Source organism: Myotis daubentonii, chromosome 14 (genome assembly GCF_963259705.1).
Source record: "Myotis daubentonii chromosome 14, mMyoDau2.1, whole genome shotgun sequence".
Lineage (NCBI taxonomy): Eukaryota > Metazoa > Chordata > Mammalia > Chiroptera > Vespertilionidae > Myotis > Myotis daubentonii.
Window position 1 is genome coordinate 22,984,883 of NC_081853.1, and position 23,553 is coordinate 23,008,435.

The window sequence follows — 23,553 nt, forward strand, 5'->3', positions numbered from 1 at the left end:
TCTCTCTCTCTCTCTTCCCCCCCTCTCTAAAAATCAATAAAAAAATTAATAATAATGTTAAGCCAGTTATGACTGCGGGGTTTCCTCATTAATGCTAGGGGCACTATAACATCACGGGGACGCTGTAAGGAGCGGTGCAAGCAGAGTGCCTTATGAAACACTGTTTATTGTTACTATTATTACTGTGGTTGCCAACACCAGTTTCCTCCTCTTCCCGTAAAAAGGTTCCTTTCACTCTTACTCTGCTCCTTTCCCGTGGTTCCTCCCTCCTCCTTCCCTCACTCCCCCCCCCAGCCCCCGCCTCAATGGTTTAGCCCGGCTTCCCCAGGGGAAGCCCCGAGGGGCGGAGCACCCGGTGTCTGCGAGCGGCTCGGCCCCCTCCCCCGAGACCACTTGGATCGCTCCGCGTCTGACCGGGGGCCGGTGGTCGAGGGGCGGGGCGCGGGTCCCGGCCTCCGATTGGTCAAAACAAGGTAAACATCCGGATGCGTGGGGCGGGGCCGGAAGTGGAAGCGGAAGGCGGCAGCTAAAGCGGTTCTGGAGGTTCGGGACTTGGAGCCGCTGCCTCCAGGTGCCATGGGCCGGGCTGAGGCGCGCTGAAGGGACGCGGGACGCTGCAGGGACTTGGGGCTGGGCCATGGCTGGCGCTCGGGGCGCCGCCGCCGCCGCCGCTTCGGCCGGGTCCTCGACTTCCTCGGGCACCCCGCCGCCGCAGGAGCCTGGGCTCGGGGAGCTGCTGGAGGAGTTCTCTAGGACTCAGTACCGGGCCAAAGACTGCAGCGGGACCGGCGGCTCGAGGGTGAGTTCGTAGGCGTCGTGAGCAGGAGCAGGTTCCTGGGTTGGAAAGTCAGGCGGAAAGGCTGAGGTTAGGGGTCCGAGGAAGGAGAGGTCCCAGGGTTTGGATCCGGAGAGTAAGGGTCGGTTTAAAAGCCGAGGAAGGAGGAACCGAGGTCAGTCTGTGGCAGGGAAGAAAGCCCTTTGGTTTTGAGACAAGGGTTTTGGAGGTCGAGGATCAGAGTGAGGAACTGAGGAGGGTTACTCCCCTGCACCTGGCAGGGACAACATATTTAAAAAGTCTAACCCCCAGGGTAGGATAAAAAAAAAGTCTAGACTGTATTCCTCTGGTTCAAATTTCAAAATGAAGGAGCTGGAGTAGTGTGGCTGAATGGAGTCAAGAGGTGAACCATGTTGCCTCCTTATGCTGCCTCCTACACAGCCTGGCGCTAAGTGCAGGCCCTTCCCTCTCCTTCCCCTATAGAGCAGGGGCACAGCCCACACTCCCTCTGGTCCTTTATCAGAAGCAGGCTTCAGTTCTTCTTTTTTCGACCCTTGGAATTCCCTTGGGTCTCATCGCCAGACCTGGATGAAAGCTGTAATCCTCTCCTTCAAATGCTTAACGGTTTAACTGAGGGGTTCAGTGTCCCTCCCATAGTATGCCACACCACATTGGTTAATGAGCTACACAGTTAGGGCCTGTGACACCCTCCCCCCCACCAGTAGGTCTTTTCCTGGCATTGAATAGTAATCACAGAGGCATATGTCATTCTCAGTGACCTCTCCAGGTCATAAACCACCTAATTCTCCCACTCAGAACCCCAGAATCGTCTTTATACTCAGGTCTCTTCCTCTGTGCAGGTTGAGCGCATCGAGAAGAGATGTCTGGAGCTGTTTGGCCGAGACTACTGTTACAGTGTGATCCAAAACCTGAATGGGGATATCTGCGGCCACTACCCCCAGCACATCGTGTTCCTGGAGTATGAAAGTTCTGAGAAGGAGAAAGACACGTGAGCATCATGTGACCAGGGTGGGCTTGTCTGGGGAGGCCTTGACAACTCTTCCCCAGACTTGGGAACTCTGCAGCTAAGCAGAGCACTGGGCTGGTCAGACTTGCTTTCCCCAGGTGGTAAGCCTCATCCACATCTTTGTTTACTTCATGGTTTGATAGGTAAGATTGGCAAGGCAGCATGGCGTAGAATGGTGGAATGGAGGTAGGGAGTCACAGCCCTGGACTTCCATTTCACTCCCACTCTACAGCAGCTAAATGTCCTAAGACTGTTGACTTCACACCTCATCTCTCTGAACCTGTGTCCTTTTTTAAGGGAATGTGGATGGGAATGTGGATGGGAGGTGTGCTGTATCAACATGCTTTATAAGCCTGACTGAGGTCCGGAGTCTGATTGCCTGAATTTACATGCTGGCTGCCTTATTTGCTGGCTGTGCAACTAACTTGGGCAAGTTACTTACCTTGTTTGTCTGTTAGTTTTCTTACTGGTAAGTGTACCTCTTTAGAAAAGTGGCTAGTGCACTTTCTGATGAAGAATGTGGTTGTTATAAGCCTGGCATGTTTATTGTGAGAATTAGAAATAAGGGCTACCATTTATTTAGGGCCTATCAAGGTCTGAGTGCTTTCCTAGGAGAGCAAACATAAAGCACCTGGCACAGGCTGCAAGCTGTAAGTGGTCAGTAAATGGTAGCAGATGTTTGACAGTAAAAAATAATCACAGCATTTAGGCTCTAGGAAGTGCTTTATGCCAAGCACAAAGTTTGTTCCCCTAGTCTCCCTGCTTGTTGCGAATGTTAAGGGAATTCTCGGAGCTGTTTTCAGCAATACTATGAAAGCCTGGCCCCATGAATCCAGCTGCAGTAGAGTCATGCTGCAAAGTGTAGCAGGCCATCCCATCCATCAGTGCACCCAGAGCCTGACTAGCGACTCTGAATCAGTCAAAATCACAGCATAACAAGGTGCTCCAGTGATGCATTTGCACATTAAGGTTTGAGAAATGCTATTGTAGGCCTACCAGCAGCCTGGTGTGTGTTTGGGAAGACCCCATGGTGGGGATTTTTTTCAGCTGGAATTGGAAGGATGAGTAAGGGTGCCCCTGAAATGTCCTTGGGGACCAGCTGGTACAGGGTCCTGATCATCAGGCCAAGGAGAGTGGATCTGAGGGTGTTAGTGATTTTATTTCCTAGCATCCCCTGAACACTCATTAAATCACAGAATCTAGGACCCCTGAATAAGATTTTCCAGAATCTACAGTCTCAGATTGCTCCCTAGATCAGCCTTACATATGCTATAGCCTGAGAACCACTGCTGTGGGCCACCAGAAGTCAAAGGAGGCTTCAAGCAGAACAACCAGTTTGGAGGAGTTAAGGATAAGCTTTAGCTTTCTCATCTGTAAAATGGGACGTCCATAGGTGTACCATATCAGGAGCTTGTTGTGGTGAGGCTCATTGAGAAAAATGAGTGCGTTAGAAAAACATTATATGTAGATCATAGAATTGTGTGGTAGCCTCTGTTGTACAACCTAGGAACTCCAGGGCTCTCCAAGCCTAAAGTTTCTGAAAAAGAGCTCTTTTCCTTTGCCCTCGCCCTCATTCCAGTGCTGACTGGTGGTTTTACAATGGCATTAAGGTACTAAGTTCAGCTGTAGTCCAGATGGTGCTTTTCCAACTTGATTTTGTGAGTGAATCATTGAAGCTCTAGTTCCAGGGCAGAATCCTACTCAGTAGGTCTAGAGTGGGGCTGAGCTGCATTTTCTAACAAGCTCCAGGTAATACCAAACCAGCCTGTAGCAGCAGTTCTCTAGGAACTCTGCTTGGTTGCCCCACTGGAGCTTTTCTGGGAAGGAAATAAGTTTAGTGCTGATTCATTCTAGTCCTTAAAGAGAAGGAAATTAACGTTTGTCAAGTACCTGCTATTTGGCACATGTTAAGAGTTTCAGACACTAACTCAAGTCTTGAAGCCACCTAGTGAAGAGGATAGTATCACCTCCATTGTACAGAAGAGGAAATTTATTTTTATATTTGTAAAAAACATGTATTTTTATTGATTTCAGAGAGGGAGAGAGAGAGAGAATGTCAATGATAAGAGAATCATTGATTGGCTGCCTCCTGCAAGTCCCACACTGGGGATCGAGCCTGAAACCTGGGCAGGTACCCTGACAGGGAATTGAACCGTGACCTTCTGGTTCATAGGTCAATGCTCAACCACTGAGCCACCCTGGCTGGGCCAGAAGAGGAAATTTAAACCCGCAGACATAGTTAGCAGAGTGGGATTAAAAGCCAGGTCTTCTTCACACTGCTCTGTTCCCGTCTGCCTTTTTTTTCCTGCCATCATCAGGGCTTTCCCACCTTGTCTAGCAGAGTGTCACCTTTCAGGCCAGGGCTACTGTGGTACATTCCTTTACTTGGAGTTGTTACTGGAGTTAGTTTCTACTTTTCACTCCTTGCAAGGACTTGAAGTGATACTGAGTGGGTGATGCCTGTTGGTTGAAGAGAAGGGAATACATGCATGTTTAGGTGGGAAGTAGAAAATTTTGCTTCTTTACATATTTGGCTTTGGTGTTAATATGACACTAATTAGACTGAGTTACACAGGGTAGAACTGGATTAAGGAAGTGGTTAAGTCCGCTTAACACATCTCCCCAGTTTAGCCCATGATCTGGGAATAGAAGCCTGGGCAGGGATCTCTGAACAGCCAAGACATAATGTTTATCAGCAAGTGTTTGTTGAGCTATTGCGATGTGGCAGATCCAGGGGATCTATTTGAAGTCTTATCAGGTAGATGAAGTCCCTATCTGTAGGTCTAGTGGGTAACGCAGACCAACAAATAAGCAATGACAGTATAATGAGCCAGAATTGGGGAAGTACAGATGAGGCATTGGGGGGTAGTTCTGCACCCATTTCCATTGTGTGTATGGGGGTGGGGGGTTTCCTCACACCACCAATTCTCAAGACACCAGTTGGGTGTCCTACAGTTCAACTCAATAATGACTCTACCCAGAGATGTATCAGATTCCATAGGGTAAAGACTCAGTCCTGCAAAACAAACATAAATCCACAAGCCTACACTTACTCATTCAACTATGAGTCATGTGCCAAACAATTCAGTGCTTCGCACTGTAAGGTAAAGATGCTAAGGCCAAGAGAGAATAAAAATAAAAACAGGAACTTTGGAATAGAAACCAAGTTGGTTCTTTGAGTAGAGGAACCAAGAAAATAAGCCACCAACTAGCCTAACAAGTATAAATGTGCCTGCCTCTATATTAAAAGGCTGCACAGAGCCCCTAGGAGGGAAATGCTGGCATGCTCTCCACCCTGGTTTTGCGGAGAGTGTGCTCAGTGGAAGGACTCAATCTGGGAGAATCAAATGTATTTAGAGCACAGAGGGAGCTGCTGGTGTGAGCTAAGGGAGAGTCAGTGGGGGATCTACTGATTTCATACGATTTGAAAGGGGTGTGACTTGCTGTCACTCATTACTATACCTGACTCTTTCTAGAAGCTCCCTTACCAAACCAGTGCAATAACTACTATACTTCTCAGTGCCAGAAATGGCTTCTCTTTCACTCTCTGTCCCAGAAAAAATGGCCCTGTGTTTTCCAGAGGGTCCGCAGAGCACCTGTTATCTTACTCTGGGAGGAAAAAACTAGTAATCAACATTCAGTTTGTTGTGTATATTTCTGTATTTTATATACCATGTCTTCAGAATAGCTGACTTCTTTTTTTCTCATTTTAAAGGTTCTGAAATCAGGATGACTTAAATTTTAATACCTATGATATAGCATTTTTTTCTTTTCCTGAAAAACATAATCCATGATCTGGAATTTAGGGATTAGAGCACTTACTAAATTTCAAATGAGTATTCACATACACATGCAGACCTAGCATGGGATCTTTGTAAAAACAAGCGTACACATGCATGCCCCTTTAGAAACCAGCCTGACCTGCCTCTCTTGTCTGTGCGTTAGGTTTCAGAGCACTGTGCAGGTGAGCAAGTTGCAAGACCTTGTTAACCGCAGCAAGATGGCCAGGTGCAGAGGACGGTTTGTCTGCCCAGTGATCCTGTTCAAGGGCAAGGTAAGACCACGCCATAGCCTCACACTCCCTGAGACCCGCTTCTGGGGTAACTGGCTTAATGCAAAGTGTAGGATAATTTTGTTTTTGGCCTTTGCCAGCCGAGTGTTGGTGGTTACTGGGTGCCTGGTGCCAGCCAGAGAAACAGGCCAATTCTGATAACCACCTTCAAGAATCAGTGTAGGGCCTGGCCAGTGTGGCTCAGTGTTTGAGTGGCAACCTATGAACCAGGAGATCACCTTTGCTTGGGGCATATGCCCAGGTTGCTGACTCGATCCCCATTGTGGGGCATGAGGAGGTAGCTGATTGATGATTCTCTCTCATTGTTGATGTTTCTCTTCCTCTCTCTCTCTCTCTCTCTCTCTCTCTCCCTTCCTCTCTGAAATCAATAAAAATATATTTAAAAAATAATAAGTCTAGGTAGGGAAGGGGTAGTCACACCAGAGTACCTCCCGCTGTGTTCTGGAGCCAGACTGCCTAGGTTCAGACCTGCCTGTGCAAGGCCGTTTTCTCCTCTATAAAATGGGAATAATAATCATGCCTACATCAAAGGTTTATGGAGTCGATTAGGTCAAGTCAGTTATTACATTATTGTTTATTCATTTTCTCAATCATGTAATTCATTAAGTATTTATTAAATGTGTACTATATCCCATGCACTGTTTCAAGCCTTAAGTTACATCAGTATTAGACAAAATTCCTTACCCCCATGGAGCTTATATTCTAGTGACTATTGTTAATTTGACTCCCCAATACATTCTCATTTCACCTTTTTATAATTCTTTGACATAATTGATATTCTCATATTGCAGATGAGACTCAAAGAGGTTAATAATTTCCCCAAGTTTACTTTAAACAACTAGAGAGCTGGGATTTGAACCTATCCCAAAACTTCTTCAGGCTACCACACTAATTTAGAGTCACAAGGTGTGGTGTAAGAGGAACTCACCAAAGAGGGGCAGCAGTGTGGACTGGCCGACTATGCCTCATTAAGTGAGGAGGACTTAGTTTGAGAGCATTGGAAGATAAGCAGAATAATAATTGGCAGGAGGAGTGGGAGGGTGTTCCAAGCAGGTGATATAGCACAGGAAAAGGCATGGAGGCAGGAACAAGAGAGGCCAGGAAACCTCCTGACTGGAATGGAAGGTATGTGTTGGAGCTGATTGAGTACAGGAGGCTGATGCTGATCAAGCTGTTTACGTTGGCCTGGAGAGCTACTGTGATTCTTGAGCAAATGCGGGACAAAAGTAGCATTTTGAGGAATATTAGTCCAGGAATAGTGAACTTAAAGTAGAGAGCCTAGAAGAGATGAGGGGAACAAGGATGCAGTCATTTAGCAGGTGTCTGAGTGCATGTGCCATAGCTTTCACCTCAGTAGCTTACAGACTCCAGCTGCAGTTACCCAGCATGAGTAGTCCAGGACCAGGGCAGGGCAGTGAGGAGGAGGGATGTTTCTGCCCCTTTGGGTCTTTCTTTTGCAAAATGGGAGAAGGGCAAATGTGAAAGGAGAGGTAAGAAGGGAGATTTAGCCAAGGGCTTCCTTAGAAAGTTTTCATGTTCCTGGGAGTTTCCAGAACTCTATTTTATTTTAATATATTTTATTGATTTTTTATAGAGAGAAAGGGAGAGGGATAGAGAGTTAGAAACATCGATGAGAGAGAAACATCGATCAGCTGCCTCCTGCACACTCCCTACTGGGGATGTGCCTGCAACCAAGGTACATGCCCTTGACCGGAATCGAACCTGGGACCCCCCAAGTCCGCAGGCTGACGCTCTATCCACTTAGCCAAACCGGTTAGGGCCAGAACTCTATTTTAAAAATCATTGCTCTACGGAGCATAGTGCTTGTTACTAGAAATTACACAGGATGTACTCAAACCACTGTTTCTCAAAGTGTGTTCCATAGAACAGTAGTTTAAGAATATATTTTTGAGCCCTGACGGGTTTGGCTTAGTGGATAGAACATCGGCCTGCAGACTTGGGGGGTCCCAGGTTCGATTCCAGTTAAGGGCATGTACCTTGGTTGCGGGCACATTCCCAGTGGGGGGTGTGCAGGAGGTAGCTGATCGATGTTGCTCTCTCATCGATGTCTCTAACTCTCTATCCCTCTCCTTTCCTCTCTGTAAAAAATCAATAAAATATATTTTTAAAAAAAGAATATATTTTTGAGCCCTAACGGTTTGGCTCAGTGGATAGAGCGATGGCCTACGGACTCAAGGGTCCCAGGTTCGATTCTGGTCAACGGCATGTACCTTGGTTGTGGGCACATCCCCAGTTGGGAATGTGCAGGAGGCAGCTGATCGATGTTTCTCTCTCATTGATGTTTCTAACTCTCTATCCCTCTCCCTTCCTCTCTGTATGAAATCAATAAGATATATTAAAAAAAAGAATATATTTTTGAAAAGCATTCCCTGTCCAACAAGAATGAGCAATATTGCATACTAGTTTTGGCCTGACCCCCAAGCTCCAGATTCATAAGGTATGTTGATATGCATACATTGACACAGTAAAGGCTCTCAGAAGTCTCGTAGGAGAGAGGCCTGTGTAGCTTTGTCAGGTCTGGTATTTCTCATTTGTCTGCAGACCATGAGTAAGGAACTTGCCTGAATGCATTTGGGAAATGCCACCCTGAACAGCTTAGTCTAGTGGGGTTGCTGAATAACAGATTGTAGCACTTAACAGACTAAACAGGCCTGTGAGAAAAGAGCCTAAGCCAACTGATTTCAGAGGGTGGGGGATGAGTTGGAGGGATTATTGAGGAGGCTTTGGCATTCTTAAATCTTTATGAGGGCTTTTCCATTAATCCTGCTCTCTTCCTCTGTACCTTCTTTCTAAGCAGTGATACCATTTTATGCCCCTTAGCTTCCCCTGACTCAGTGTTCACTTAATACCAATTTAGGTATGTTTTATTCTAGTTGTGTGTTTGAATGTCTGTCATTTCCCTCTCTCTGCTGTAATCCCTCTGAGGGCAGTGTTCTTGTCTTCCCAGCACCTGGCAAAGTGCCCTCCGGCTTGTACATACAGGCTCAACAGGACGATGCTGCTCTTGGATGTAACAGTAGTGGGCCCTGTGCTAGTTTCTGGGCAGACAGAGGAGTAAGACAGTTGTTGTCCTCGTGGAGCTCAGTGAGTGGGGAAGGAAGACAAGTGAACAAGCAATTGAGAGCGAGATTGGGAAAAGCACAGGAATGTCTTCTGTTGTGAAACGGGGATGTGGTCCTCAGAGAAGTGTGGCACTCATCAGGTGCTCGGTTACGAGGGCGGTGGTGGCAGTCTTTATTGCCAGCAGCACTTCAGGGGCAGCTACCTCTACCACGTTGGGGAAGGGGAGTATGTTAAGTGCTTGCTTCCTGCTTCCTTCAAATCTCAGTTCAGTGTGGCTAGTGCAACTGTGGAACTAAATGTTTAATTTATTTTATTTCTGATTTTTATTTCTGTTAATCCTCACCCGAGGATATTTTTCCATTGATTTTCATATATATATATATATATTGATTTCAGAGAAGAAGGAGAGGGAGAGAGAGATAGAAACATCAGTGATAAGAGATTCATTGATTGGCTGCCTCCTGTATGCCCCCTACTGGGGATTGAGCCCGCAACCCGGGCATGTGCCCTTGACTGCAATCGAACCTGGGACTCTTCTGTCTGCAGGCCAATACTCTGTCCACTGAGCCAAACCAGCTAGTGCTCCATTGATTTTTAGAGAGAGTGGAAGGGAGCGGGAGAGAGATATAGAGAGAAACATCTATGTGAGAGAAACACATTGATTTGGTTGCTTTCCGCATGCACCCCAGGTTAAATCCAGGTTGCTCTTCTATTACCTCCCCCTTCCCCAGGCTGCCAGTACCTCAGAAAGCAAGAAGTTCCCGCTTACACCCCTTTCCTGTAGGAGCACAGCCATTTCCTCCCATTAGCTTACAGGTAGAGAAGGTGAGGCATTGTTTTGTGGTCTTCCTGAGACCCACTTTACATTGAGAAATGGCTTCACCCTCTCTCTCTGTCACCTTGCAGCTTCCGTTCTCTAGTGTAATCACCCAGCCACCCTGACTGCCACCTCCAGTCTTTGGCTAAACTCTGGGCTGGCTTGCTTCCCCAGCCCCAGTATCTCCTCCCATTCCCCAACCCTACTAGATCTCCTGGAACACAATTTAATTAAAGATGAAGCCTTAAAATTAGATGCATTGAAGTTCATGCCGGTTGGTGGTTTCTAGAATTCTAGCTCTCAAAATACTCCTTCATTGATGAGGAAAAGAGTAAAAGAATATGTAAGCACATCTGTAGCTACATTTCCTTAATACTGAGAAGAGAAAAGAAATAATATATTTAATTTAAAAAAGCCCCCAAGCTTTTCTCCCTTAATTGGCCCTCCTGCTTCAAAGGTTTCCCACCCAGCACTAAACAGTTCCAGGTAATCATAAGCCCATAGGCTTTGGAGGTAGGTGGTTCTAGATCAGATCTCATTGTGTACCTTACGCATTACTTCACCTGCCTGTGCCTATGAAGCAGCAACAATGTCTGCCCCATCGACCTCATGGGCTCATGAAAACAGTGAACAGATGGTATAACCACCAAATCTTACCCAAGTACATGCGTGACAACCTCTAAATCTATCAAATAGTAACATCCTGGTGCCACTCGTCTGGGGAGATACCCCCTTGACAGAGGCTGTAGATTAAATATAGGCCTCTTTCCAATTGACAGCTGTGGCCTTGATGCTGATAAGGTTTCAGTGAGTGCTCCTGCACCCATTTTGCTGGAAGAATCAGAGGAGCCCAAATGTTCTTTTGACTGCATACTTCAGAAAACTGACTGTTGATCAAAGTTATAAGACAAAGAAGTTCTGTGTGGATCTAACATATAGCATGGTGATTATGGTTATACTTGAAAATTGCAGAGAGATGATTTTTATTTTTTAGAGAGAGAAACAATTTGTTCCACTTATTTATGCATTCATTAGTTGATTCTTGTACATGCACTGACCGGGATCGAACCCACAACCTTGGTGTATCAGGATGAGCTACCCGGCCAGGGCTAACAAGAGATGAGTTTAAATGTTTTTACCAGAAAAAAAGAAATGCTGATTATGTGACATTATGGAGGTGCTAACTAGCACTATGGTGGTAATGATTTTGCAATATATGAGAGCATCAGATTAACATGTTGTATACCTTAAACTTACATAACGTCTGTCAGTTATATTTCAGTTAAGCTGGGAAAAACAAAAACACCCAGAAAACCATCTGACCCTGAAAATTCTGTTTCTCTCCCAGCACATTTGCAGGTCGGCCACACTGGCTGGATGGGGGGAGCTGTATGGACGAACTGGCTACAACTATATTTTCTCAGGTGAATGTTAAGCTGTGTCCTCTGTGACTTAAGAACAAGAGCTCAGTCATAGAGAATAGCCACCCCTAGCCACAGTGGCCTGTGGGAGCAGGCTGGGGAGAGACTAGGCCTTTTGTCACCCGAGATGTTTGGGATAGAAGACCGCCAGTATATGGGGTGGAGCTGGTGGGGGGCAGGCTGGTCAGGACTTCCCTGGGCGGAGCCCCTGGAGCCACCGCCTCAGTGCTGACAGACTGTCTCTCTGGCAGGGGGTGCAGATGATGCCTGGGCGGATGCAGAGGACATCACAGAGGAGGACTGTGCTCTTCGGTCAGTGCCAGGTTGTTATGGGTCTGGGCTGGTGTTGGGGTCGGGTGTTGACCAGTGGTGGCCCTTTTCATACTGGTTCAAATTCATCCCTGGTCCAGGTGAGTGGATTGGCTCCCTTCCTCCCACTGCTACGTCCATAATATAGGGTTGTTGAAGTCCATCATGTGGCTTCACACCAAAGCAGACTTTATTGAATATATGAGCAGTCTCTTTTCACCCTGGCTCACATCAGGATCCCAGAGGTAATGTCCTAGTCCAGGCACCTGTGTGTGTGTCTTTAAGCCCTACAGCAGAGGTCCTCAAACTTTTTAAACAGGGGGCCAGTTCACTGTCCCTCAGACATTCCACACATGTGCACTGCGGGCCTGGGACGAGTCAGCTGCTAAGCAGGACAGGCAGCGGTGGCAAAAGCACCCGGCGGGCCGGATAAATGTTTTCGGCGGGCCCGTGGGCCGTAGTTTGAGGACCCCTGGCCTACAGTTTCCAGGTTGTGGCCAGGGTGGTGACAGCCAGCTTGCCGGCCAGGCGTCACACAGCACACTTGGTGCTGCGGCACAGGGCAAGCACTTCAGTACCCACGTGAGAGATGTAGAGAGAGGCTCCATAGCTTTTTGACTGGTGGCATAAGAGTACTTGATATAAACAAGTATCTTAGGTCCTCGCCGGTTTAGGCCAGTGGATAGAGCGTTGGCCTGTGGACTGTAGGGCCCCAAGTTCAATTCTAGTCAAGGGCACACAACTTGGTTCCAGGCTCCTCCCTGACCCAGGCCCTGGTTGGGGTGTGTGCAGACGGCAACCAATTGATGTGTTTCTTTCACATCAATATTTCTCTCTGTCTTTCCCTCTCTCTTCCACTCTCTAAAAATCAATGGAAAAATATCCTCGGGTGAGGATCAAAAACAAACAATCAGACAAACAAGTATCTTAGGCCTCCGTAAAGGCAGGAAATGGGCAGGTTCACACTGTTCGTACTTCTTTCCAAATGTTCTTAGAAAACAGCAGTATAGGATATTGTGGAAAAGGGCCTTCGCCTGGTCTGCACCACATGGGCATTCTTTAACTGGTATCAAGTGTCTCTGGAATGCACATGAGCACCCTAGTAAGATCAGCTGCCCCACATGGCTCAGTCCCTGGAAGGCCTCGCGCTGTGCCTCGGCTTCTGCCTGTGAGTCCGAGAGCAGCGGCCTGGCTTGTGCTCAGGAATGTTCGGCTCTTCCCTGCCATCAGGCAGGCCTTCGTCCACAGCATATACTTTTTGGTGAGGAGTCAGCTAGGGACAGCTAAGCAGTGAACATAAAATTAATGGGGACTGTTTACTCGTTCTACTTTTGCCTTAATCTGTGTGACTGATCAAAAAGGGGATTAAGAAGATTCTATCTTTCTCCTGGCTTCATAGGCCTGCTAAGGAGAAGGAATTCACTTGCTAGTATCTCACAGTCAGTTGATAAGATAGCTTTAAAAAGTCCATCTGCCATCAAGAATTTCAGTCTGTTCCGATATGAGCAAGCCGTGGCTAAAAATGGTCATAAAGGTGAAGAGATATAAACTCTAGTGGAAGCTCAAATACTCTCTCAGCCATCAGCTTGCTGCTTTTTAGAACTTGGAGATTATTTTGGGTCTTCTGGCTTAATGTCAAGCTGGGCGAAAAAGCCTTTCCCTGGTTCAGGGCTGCAAATTGCTTCTTTGAAATGCATCTCCGAGGAGGTAATCTCTTAGAAAGTCATCTTCTCCATACCTTTTCTAGAACCAGTTTTCCTGTCTTCCCTTCCCTCCATTTTCTGGAGAAGGGAAACAATTTCTTGCCAATAACATCTGTATTTCTTTGAACAAGCTCACCAACCCCCAGTTTTTTTCTGAATGTGTGTGCAGTGCAACTTCTCCCTCTGGCTCTTTGTTTCAGAAGTTCCGACACACATCTTTTTGATAAGGTCAGAGGCTATGACATCAAGCTGCTTCGGTACCTGTCAGTCAAATACATCTGTGACCTGATGGTAGAAAACAAGAAGGTGAAGTTTGGCATGAAGTAAGTACAGGGCACCCACTGTGAAATGGGCAGAAGCGATGTATGTGTTCACAGGCTTTCGGGTTGGTGGTAGTACATAGCGGTTATTGAGGGCTCACCACATGTCAGGCCTTGTGCTAAGAGCTTTCTGTCATCCTTTCATTCTACCTTCACACAGCCCTGCAACAGGTTCTAGTGTTGCCCATCTTGCAGGCAGGAAACTGAAGCGCAGAGAGGTTAAATAACTTGCTCAAATTGGACCAGAGAGTAACGAAGGAGCCAGGAGTCTCTAACCTGTGCTCTGCTGCCTCCTCTGAAACACCCTTGAAGGTTTTCCTTTGGCTTCAAGTTCTACACCATCTCCAGTATATCAGAGGCTCTTTTGTAGTGGAACAATAACAACAGAAATCAGTATATATTCAATTTTTACTTCGCATATGGACCAAAGTCTTCATGTGATAAGGCAGAACTTGAAAAATTGGAACCCTTGTGAGAGTGATAAAATTGTAGATTTTCTGAAAATTTTTTAATAATATTGACTTTTAATTTTGAGTTTAACCTAGAAAAGAAGGCATACTAAGGTTAAGTTACAGTTCAGCTCTACAGATATCTGAATATCTCTTATCCCTCCTCCTCCATCTGTCAGGACAGTCCCAAGTCTTTACCCTTCAGATGCTGTTTGTTCTCCCTGTTTAGGAGTGTCCTCAGTGAGTATTGAGGTGAGAGCCCCCCAAAGTTATTTGGCTCTCATCTTACACCACCTTACAGGTTAAAGTGGCTATGCTGTCTTCACTTGTGGGACTTAGGTGGAAGTTTGTTCTGCAAATTTAGGTTCTGGTTGTGGTTGCTGCAGTATTAGAGGGAGAGTAACCTCTCTCGCTTGATATGTTAGGGTAGGGGCAGCTACATTTCTTAATTGTTCAAAGTAAACACTGCTGAAGGAAATCATTGGTAACTCTAAAGAGTAGTTTGTTTAGCAAGAGGTTCATTTAAGTTCTTATAATACTCATTGGGGAATGGTGTCTGTGTTGTGATGTCATAACACATTATGTCCTGTCTTGTAGTGTAACATCCTCCGAGAAGGTGGACAAAGCCCAGCGCTATGCCGACTTCACTCTCCTCTCCATCCCGTACCCAGGTAGGGAGTCCTTTCAGGGTCCAGTCAGTGACAGGCTTCCAAGGACCGGGGCTCTCGGAGGCCGTCTGTAGGCCTTTTCACTTTGTGTCCCAGGGCTTTCTGGGAGGATCTTGTCGGTCAGCATAGCACACCGTGGCTCCCATGCATAGGCGGTTACACTCAGGGTAGGGCACTGTCCTGGAAGAGGCTTTCCACTTGCAGAGGCCCAGAGATTGAGTTCTGGCTCAGGTGCTCAGCTACCATAACCTTGAGCGAGTTACTTCACTCTCTGAGCCTGAGGCTTTCTCAGGTGTCATTTGGAGCTCAGTGCGGCTTAACTCAGGGTTTTGTTGTGAAGATTAGATGAGATCATGTTTATCAATGTGCTCTGTGCGGGCAAGGTAGAAAATGACATTGTGAGTACTCAGGGTCACCAACAAATCATGCTAGTCTGGCCCCAGCGGATGTGACCCTTTTTGCAAGGCTCTTCTGGTAGTAGGAGAATATCATTGCTATACCCCCGGTTGCACGTAGTTGTACGTAGTTGGTGGTGGCCTCACCATGTTGCAGAGCACTTTGGTGTGCATAGAGCTAGCTAGCTGCATTTGTCTCCGGCGCACAGACATGTGTGCGACCTGTGACGAGGGCAGTATTCTATGCACTGGATACTAAAGCTGTATTGGTCCAGTTGGCAACAGTTAAGCTAGCTGGCTATACCTGTTTGTTCAGCCAGGGAGTCCAAGAAGCCCCAACAGCAGTGTAAGACTGTCAACAAACAGCAGGAAGTATACTCTTTCTCCTTGAAACCTCTCTCCTGCTTCTCAGCACCAGCCTCTGCCTTTAGTCCTGTGCTGGACCTTGTCTTCTCATCTTGGAGCCACATAGCCAATAGCAAGGGCAGACCAGTGACAGCAGGTTGCTGTATAGCCAGGAGGCCTTCTCATTAGAACTACAAGTTCATCTAGTGCCTGGCAGGGAGAGTGAATCTTCATCAGTGTAAGTTCTTCATCAGTGACCCTGGATGGCCTGGTACTCTTACAACGGCTTCCACCGCAGTCTCTCCTCATTCTTCTCTGCCAGCATAGCATTTGGTGCCATGAAGAGCTGGGCTTGAGTCCCAGCTGTAGCACCGTGTATCCTTGAACAAGTCCCTTAGGCCTTCTGAGCATCTGTTTCATCCTCCATAAATTGAAGGTAATGGTGCTCATTTCAGGTTAAAGTGCCAGACCCATCCCTGACAGGAGCTTGGTAAACACCAGGCCAATGACGGGTACCTGGGAGGAAAGACTCAGAGCAGCTCCTCTTCCCTAAGAGCACTTTGGGCAAATGAGACCATGGCAGTAATGCCATGAACTTGCCAGCAGCAGAGCTGCATCTGGGCAGGAGTGTGCCAACCAGATGTCCACTCAAGCTGTCAGGTAGAGCTTGGTTTCAGACCAGGCTCGTGACTCCCAGGAGATGTTCACAGACTGAAGTTCTCTGCAGAACAGGAGATGTCCACATTGCCTGAGGAACCAGACATTGCTTTCTTTGCTTATGTTTAGGTTCTAAGTAGGACTTAATTACAAAAAATAGTTTTGCCAGAAGTTTGAGAACCACTACTTCAGAACAATAGCACAATGTCCTTTCTGTGGTAGTTTAACAACTTGTTACAGGACTCCCAAAATGTTAGCACACTCTGACTCAGTTATTCATTAGGCCATAATCCTGCCAACGTGGGGATAAAGATGTTCATCACAGTGTCTGTTGATACCAGCAAAATGTGGGAAATGTTTTCATTAATCAGAATAATGAATGTGTAAATGATGATACAGCCACTGATAGAATGGAATATTACATAGTCATAGAAAAATGCTTTAACTTTTTGACATGGAAGGATGCTAAGCAGGATACAAGATTATATAAAGTAGTCCCCCCTTATTTGTGGTTTCATTTTCTGAAGTTTTGGTTATCCATGGCTAGCCACGGTCTGAAAATATTAAATGGAAAATTCCAGAAATAGACAGTTCATAAGTTTTAAATTGCATGACATTCTGAGTAGTGTGATGAAATCTCACTGTCCCTCTCTGTCCTGCCCCGGATGTGAATCATCTCTTTGTCCAGCATATCCACAGTATTTATGCATCTCAACTATCAGATTAACTGTCATGGTAGCACAGTGCTTGTGTTCAAGTAACACTTATTTTACTTAATTATGGCCCTTAAGCATAAGGGTAGTGATGTTGGCAATGCAGATATGCCAGAGAGAAGCTGTGAAGTGTGTGTGTGTATAGTACATACACACTGTAGTACTATAGTACAATGTCAGCTATGTAAGGGGAAAGGTGCCTACACAATGTTTATATACTACATCTAAAAATGTTTATGTATTACATCTGGTAGTTTATGTATTGAGAGGGATTAATAAAAATAAAGCCAAAAGGGACATACGTAATACTTTCAACAATAAAAATTGATTAAAAAAATAAAGCCAAGGGTTGCCGTTGCACATGCAGAAAAGGGGACAGGAGAAGTTCTTTTAAAAAAATATATATATATTTTTATTGATTTCAGAGAGGAAGGGAGAGAGAGAGAGATAGAAACATCAATGATGAAAGAGGATCATTGATCGGCTGCCTTCTGCACGCCCCACACTGGGGATCGAGCCTGCAACCAGGCATGTGCTCTGACCGGGATCAAACCGTGACCTCCTGGTTCATAGGTCGTTGCTGGACCACTGAGCCATGCTGGCTGGAGAAGCACATTTAATTGCTATACTTATGTTCTTGAATTTCTTCACATGCCTGTATCACTTCATAAAAAGGAAAAGAAACAAAATTACCATTATGCAAACCAAGTCATAAAATATACTTTGTTTGGGTGGAGGAGTCTCAGCTGAGCCCTCTAATGACTTCGAAGCCCAGACAGGAACTGTGATGGTATCAATTCTAGTTCTGTCCAACCAACTTGAGCTTAGACTGGCCCTTGAAAATGGGAAGTGTTCTGGGAGCACTTCCTTCAGGGACCGAAATAGATGGGACGAAAACTCCCAGCACGAGTTTAATTTGTCTCCTCCTTGAGTGCAGCTGTTCTCACCCCACTTTTGGTCCCATTCCTCTTGCCTCTCAGTGTGTTCAGAAGCCTGTTCCGGTGATGGATGTTAGAAATTGCCCTGGTTACTGAGTCTATCTTAATTCTGTTTTTTTCTCACAAAAAATTGCTTCTGCATTATAGGCCAGTCAGAGCTCCTTCTAGAGCCTGCAGTGTTGATCTGAGCAGCTCGGGTTTAGGGAAAAAACACTTCACTGAGAGAGAATTATGTTTTCTAAACCTGGGCTCATAAGCTCACGGCCCCCGTCTGATCTTTGCATTTCTTCTTTCTCCCAGTGAGGTACCCAGGAATAGGCTGGAGTATTAGAGCTGGGGATTGTTTCCTGACTTCTGAGTCAGTGAGGTTTGGGGGATTAGAGTGCAAAGTGTGTATGGGATGAGAGCCAAGTCTATAAACATGTGACCTTCATCTCCAAAGGAGCCTTTTCTTTCTTCCCTGGGTGACCTCTGACAGGAATTTGGCCCAAGAGTAGCTGGAGAGTTCCATGTTAATATTTTTGGCTTGTAGCCACTTCCACAGAATTTGAACAACCATTTTGCCTTTGGGGACCTCACCAAACAGACCTGTGGCCAAAGCCATGTGCCCTCCAAAGTTTGTGTTGGCCCTGCTTGAGGAACTGAGAGTAACTTCAGGAAGCTACTCTCAAGATGCCTTCTCCCATTCTTGTGGCTCGAAGCCACAGCAGCCCAAGAATGTCCCTGTGTTATGGGGTGAGAGCAAGCCGCATCCTTCCTGAGTCGGGCAGCTGACTGTAAGCTGGGGCTGGCACTTTGGGCTCTTGTTGCAGCAGCGGCATGATGTTAATGTGCTGCCATTTGAATGCCACTTGTACCAGAGCTATGCTAGGTGTTTTATATGTGTTATTTCGCTCTATCCTTAACCATGTTACAAATGAGAAAATCAAGGCTTAGAGAATTTAAACAACTTGTTCGCCATCCCAGAGCTAAGCCAAAAGCTGAGATTTAAAGCTGGGAATGTTGCCTAAGCCTTTTCTCTCAACTTTTCCTCTCTATATTCCTGAGGATTTGCCCTAGTGGAGTTTCTTATCATTTTTCTAGCAAATGATACAGAAAGCACATCTTGGCCAGGTTTGTTGGAGCTGGACTTGTCTCTCGACCACCTGTCACATTTCAAGCACTGTCTGTGCCCTTTCCAGTGCCTTAGTGTTCGGCCCTCGCTGAAAGCCTGCGAGGTGGTGTCAGAGCGGAGGGAGAGTGATCTGTAACTACATAAATTGCTGAGATGGTGCTGACAGGACTCAGATTATAAACCATGCTTTTGTTTGCTGGCTGTTGACACTTCAGGGGCATGTAGGACAAGGGACCTGAAACGAGAAAGTTGTAACCAATAACTCCATCAGTGAGTACAGATGGAGAGAGATACGGAGAGGTATGCAAGCAGGTCATACATCCTTGGGAAGGCATGTAGCTGGAAACCAGACTAGCTCGGAGGCTTGCTCCCTGTCTCGCCTGCCCATTCCAGTTCCCTCCCCCTACCCCCACCCCCAGGTCAACGTTGGCTTCACCTGGGGCCTACCATGTGGAGAAGCTGGTGACCCCTCATTCCTGCAACACTCAGGGGCATCTCAGGAGACTGGGCTAGAAAGAGTGGTGTTATAACTCTGCCCTTCTTTTCCAGGCTGTGAATTTTTCAAGGAATATAAGGATCGGGATTACATGGCTGAAGGGCTCATTTTTAACTGGAAGCAGGTATGAACAATATTTGTCAACTTGGGTCTTCCCCCCTCCCTTGCATTTGCAGTTGTTTGTTATTTCATTACAAAAATAAAGCCTCGCTTCCCGCCGTGAAGCCCTGCACCTCTGTGGAAAGGTTCCCCTGCGGGCACCTTCTCTTCCACACCTGCCCCCCACCTCGCAGGGCACAGGACACGTAGGGAATGTGATGACATTTAAAATGGGTCATCCTGCCACAGAAAGGTGTCCAAACAGCATGGTCCTGTCCCAGGGGTGGCCGCCCCCTTGCCCCCCCAGAATTGGCAGCGGCTGGGGTTGGGGTGCTGAGGGGGAGGGGTGGCAGGTCCCTGGCTATTCGGTGGCCCCCTTTCTCTGGAGGTACAGGCGCTGCCTCCAGGCCTGGGACTGGGGAACAGGAGCGAGGGTCACTCACTCAGAACCTGGTCGGCCAAGAGCGAGTCACAAGGACAGGTCCCAGGGCATAGCTGTGCCCACTCACATGCCAGGCAGCACATGAGGTGCCTTGGCATGGAGAGGACGGGGTGGAGACAGACTCGGCTCTGCCCAGATGGAGGCCATGCCCTTGGGCTGGGCAGCCACAGCCCCCGGTGGCCCCTGGGCCCTGCGTCCCACCACCAGCTGATCAGAGCTGCCTGGTTTGCACCCAGAGGGGCAGGACCTGTGCTGACATGGGCCCTGCTTTCACGGGAAGCAAGGCCCTGGCCACGGCGAGGAGCTGGGCCTGTGTGGCCCTGCCAGGCATCCTGCCGTGTCCCGCCAGCACCCAGGACGGGCAGGGCCTGCCTCTAAGGGAGTCTCCTGTGCCCAGGACAGTTTTCCTGGCAGATGGGCCGACCTCTCGCAAGACGCCTGGCAGTCGACCCAGCAGGGGCTGGTGGCAGAGACAACACAAAAGTAAAAGACCCTTCCTAAACCCCCCCTTCGGAATGGGGCAGGCAAGAGCTGCTCCTCGTGCAGGGCCTCCCTCTTGACCCACGCAGTGGGCCGTGCTCCTGGCCACCGGGGCAAGGAAGGCGCTGGCCCCAAGGGGCCCGAGCTGACCTCAGGACTTGGGAGGCCGAGGAGGCGGCTTTCCCGGTCAGCAGGACTGGGTCCCGGCTGTTCTCACACGCCCTCTGTGCTGACTGTGTAGGAACAGGAGGAGGGGGGCAGGTGAGGGGTGAAGACCACCCCCGGGGTGCGGCCCCTCGGGGTGCTGCCGGTCGGTCGGCCACCAGCCTCATGAGCAGCTGGTCAGACCAGGTGATGCCGAAGGCCGGAGCCAGGCGCTCCCCGGGGCCCCAGGCGTTCCACGTACCTCCACGGCCTCCGTCACCTGGTTGACAGAGCATGGGGCTCTGGAAGTAATTTTCTTCTCTTCCCTAAATGAGTCTCATTTTTTTCTCTCCTTCTTGTATGTACATGTTTACATTCACATCATATATACTTTCCTTTTCCCCTTTAATTTCTCCCTTTCTTTAAAGGTGTTTTCAGGGACAAAATAGGAAAAGTCCTTCCTCTTTGCTCCGCCATCTGTGTCAAGAGTGAGACCAGCATCTGTTCCTTCCCCAGTCGGTGGGAGCAGGCCACAAGAGCCTGCTGGAGGCTGAACACAGGTCAATCACATCTGTCTCAGCGGTAAACAGTCGAGCTGCCAACCAAAAAGCTCCACTCAGCTGCAATATCCGGTCCCTTTCACTTTAAGCTCTTACTTCCAGGGTAGCACAGGCATCTGGCTCAGAGCGGGCAAGCACTATGGAGGGACATCCTGGCTGCCTGTGGTAGCCACAGCTTCAGGGCCACACCTTGCCCTGTCACCAGGACTTCTCCTGATGGCCAGTCCAAACCTCACGTGTCTTTTTCTGTCCCCAGGACTACGTCGATGCCCCATTGAGCATCCCCGAATTCCTGACTTGCTCTCTGAACATTGACTGGAGCCAGTATCAGGTGAGGGCCTGACTTGAGCAGGGCAGAACAAGGGAAGGGGCCAAGGGGACGCTTGGTGCCAGTCCCTCATGCAGATACCTGAAGGCTGGCTGGTGCCCTCTAACTTGCACTGCCTAGGAAAGGAGGAACTGCTCATCTCCTTACTCTCTCTCCAGATTTGCTCTTGGCCCAGAAAATCTAAGCTTTCTGAACGTGACTCAAACATTTGTGTCCACCAGGGGGTTCTGTTCCAGAGGACCTCGTTGTGTCTGCTTTCCAGCTCTGGACTTCAGTAATTTTTTTCATTTTTCCTTTTAAATGTGTGTTCTGCCAGAGGAAGTGCAGAGCTGTCTGACCTCATTTGATTATAAAAACTTCAAAATTATTTCCATTGTGCTCCTCTCTGTAACTGGCTACCATGGAAGAGGACCCGGTCTTACTGGCTGGATCCATCTGTCTACTGTGTTTTGTCTGTACAAGTCCAAAGGCGTCAGCAGTTCCTTGCCACTTGCTTCAGCCAGAACAAGTAGCCTCGTTTTCCCTGTCGTTCCCTCGGCCTGCTGACACACTGCCTTCAGGATTTGGCTCAGTGTCCATTCCAGGAGGACTTCCCTGATGTCCTCTCCCCTACACCTGGAGGGTCACATACCTGTATCCGCATTCCCATTGACTCCTAGGCATAGTTATCATGGAATTTTCCACTGAACTGTGGTCACTGGTTTGGAGATCTGCTTCCCCATCTCCAGTAAACTGAGCTCCAGGAGGATGGGGAGCCACCGCCTGTGCATCCCCCGCACAGAACCTAGAGCTGGAAAGGCCGAGTCAGTGAACACCTCAGAAAGCTCCTGTCTCCCTCCTCTCTCCCTCCACCCCCAGGTCTGACATTTCCCATCCAGCCCTGAGATCTCTCAGAGAGGCCAGCGCACCTCTTAGGCAGCTGTGTGCTCCCATATGGTCTTGCACTGTTTTCCTGGTAGCAGGTGGTATGTCAAGGTAGAGGTTGTGCTTTTATCTTATACATCCAGCCCCTAATCACAAAGCAGATGTTCCATGATTTGAGTGAATGAGAGAGGTGTCAGGCCTTCTCTATGCAGGTGTTTCTACAAGGCCGTGTTAGGAACGACAGCAGGCCAGTGTTTGTTGTGCCCCAGAAGCCTGGAGAAGGAACAGGTTGGGGGGCCCTGCTGCCTGGTCTCAAGTCCCAGACTACCTGGGCAGAGTGAGTGGCCAAAGGAACCTGCAGGTTTCCTTCTTAATTTATTATATGCAGAGGTCTCAAGTATGCCCTACCCCAAGCCACACTTATTCTCCCTTCTGGCACATCTTTCTCCTTATGTGGGTACAAACTAGACCTGAGAAACTGCTTTCTCATCAAGCAAGGTGGAACTGTAGGGGTTCGATATGTTGACACTGCCAAGGACGTTTGTTTCTCTAGAAAGGAGTCGTGTGTGTGCGAGGAGGAGTTCTGCTGAGTAGATAGAAGCCCTGGATCTAGGCCCCGCTTGCTCAGCCTTTCTCGCAAGGCTCTGTGGCCTTGAGCAAGTGTCCTCAGTTCTCTCTGACAGTGGCGTTAACTCCTATTTCAGCATTGTGGCGAGGTTCAAATATGATGACTGTGAGAGAGTGTCCTCTTAACTGAAACGCCAGACTGATTTTTGTGATAATAATTAAGAACTAGGCTACTTACTAGCTTGCTAACTCAAGGGAGTGAACACTAATAACGTTCCAGGCACAAAAGTAGAAGGGCAGGGCTTCCTCTCAGGATTCTAGCCTCCCCAGTTGCTCAACTGGTTGGTCTCATGGGCTTCCTACCATCCTCCTCTTTAGCCAGGTATGGTTTCTGGCCTTTCAGCCCCTTCACATGGGCGTCCAGGACTCCCCATTACTCCTCATCTCATTCATTATTCACTCATTAGCCCACTGCCCAGTTACCCAGGCCAGGCCTCTTGGTGATCTGCATCTGCATCACCGTTTGCAAGTATCCCTCTGGGCAGCCATCTCAAACTCAAGCTGGACAAACTGGCCACAGCCTACAGTGCTGCCAGACCTTCCACCACTTACCTAGATGCTCAAACTTGAAAATTGGGTGCTTTTCTCCCCCCATGCCCATTGCCATATCCCATCAATTCTTAAATCTCTGTTCCTGGTGAAACTCTCCAGTTCTTCTTGCCTCCCTCCCTTAGCCTAGTCCAGGCCACTGTCATCTCAGAGAATC

The 23,553-nt window shown here is 47.9% G+C and overlaps 1 protein-coding gene across 14 annotated transcripts in view; it reads left to right on the forward strand.

Annotated features, from left to right (window-relative positions):
* Nucleotides 1-482: 482 nt before the first annotated feature.
* MTMR14 (myotubularin related protein 14) overlaps nucleotides 483-23,553 on the forward strand; it is a 51,890-nt gene continuing 28,819 nt past the window's right edge. For 4 of the 14 annotated variants that reach the window (XM_059663458.1, XM_059663464.1, XM_059663467.1 and 1 more), the window contains exons 1-9: nucleotides 487-799; nucleotides 1,636-1,784; nucleotides 5,748-5,856; nucleotides 11,124-11,199; nucleotides 11,448-11,508; nucleotides 13,409-13,531; nucleotides 14,575-14,648; nucleotides 19,357-19,427; nucleotides 21,285-21,359. In XM_059663458.1, coding sequence (XP_059519441.1) covers nucleotides 638-799; nucleotides 1,636-1,784; nucleotides 5,748-5,856; nucleotides 11,124-11,199; nucleotides 11,448-11,508; nucleotides 13,409-13,531; nucleotides 14,575-14,648; nucleotides 19,357-19,427; nucleotides 21,285-21,359 — 900 coding nt within the window. In that variant the 5' untranslated portion in view covers nucleotides 487-637. Of the gene's footprint in view, nucleotides 800-1,635; nucleotides 1,785-5,747; nucleotides 5,857-11,123; nucleotides 11,200-11,447; nucleotides 11,509-13,408; nucleotides 13,532-14,574; nucleotides 14,649-19,356; nucleotides 19,428-21,284; nucleotides 21,360-23,553 lie in introns of those variants that run through there. The other 10 variants (XM_059663459.1, XM_059663465.1, XM_059663460.1 and 7 more) reach the window with 8 other exon arrangements.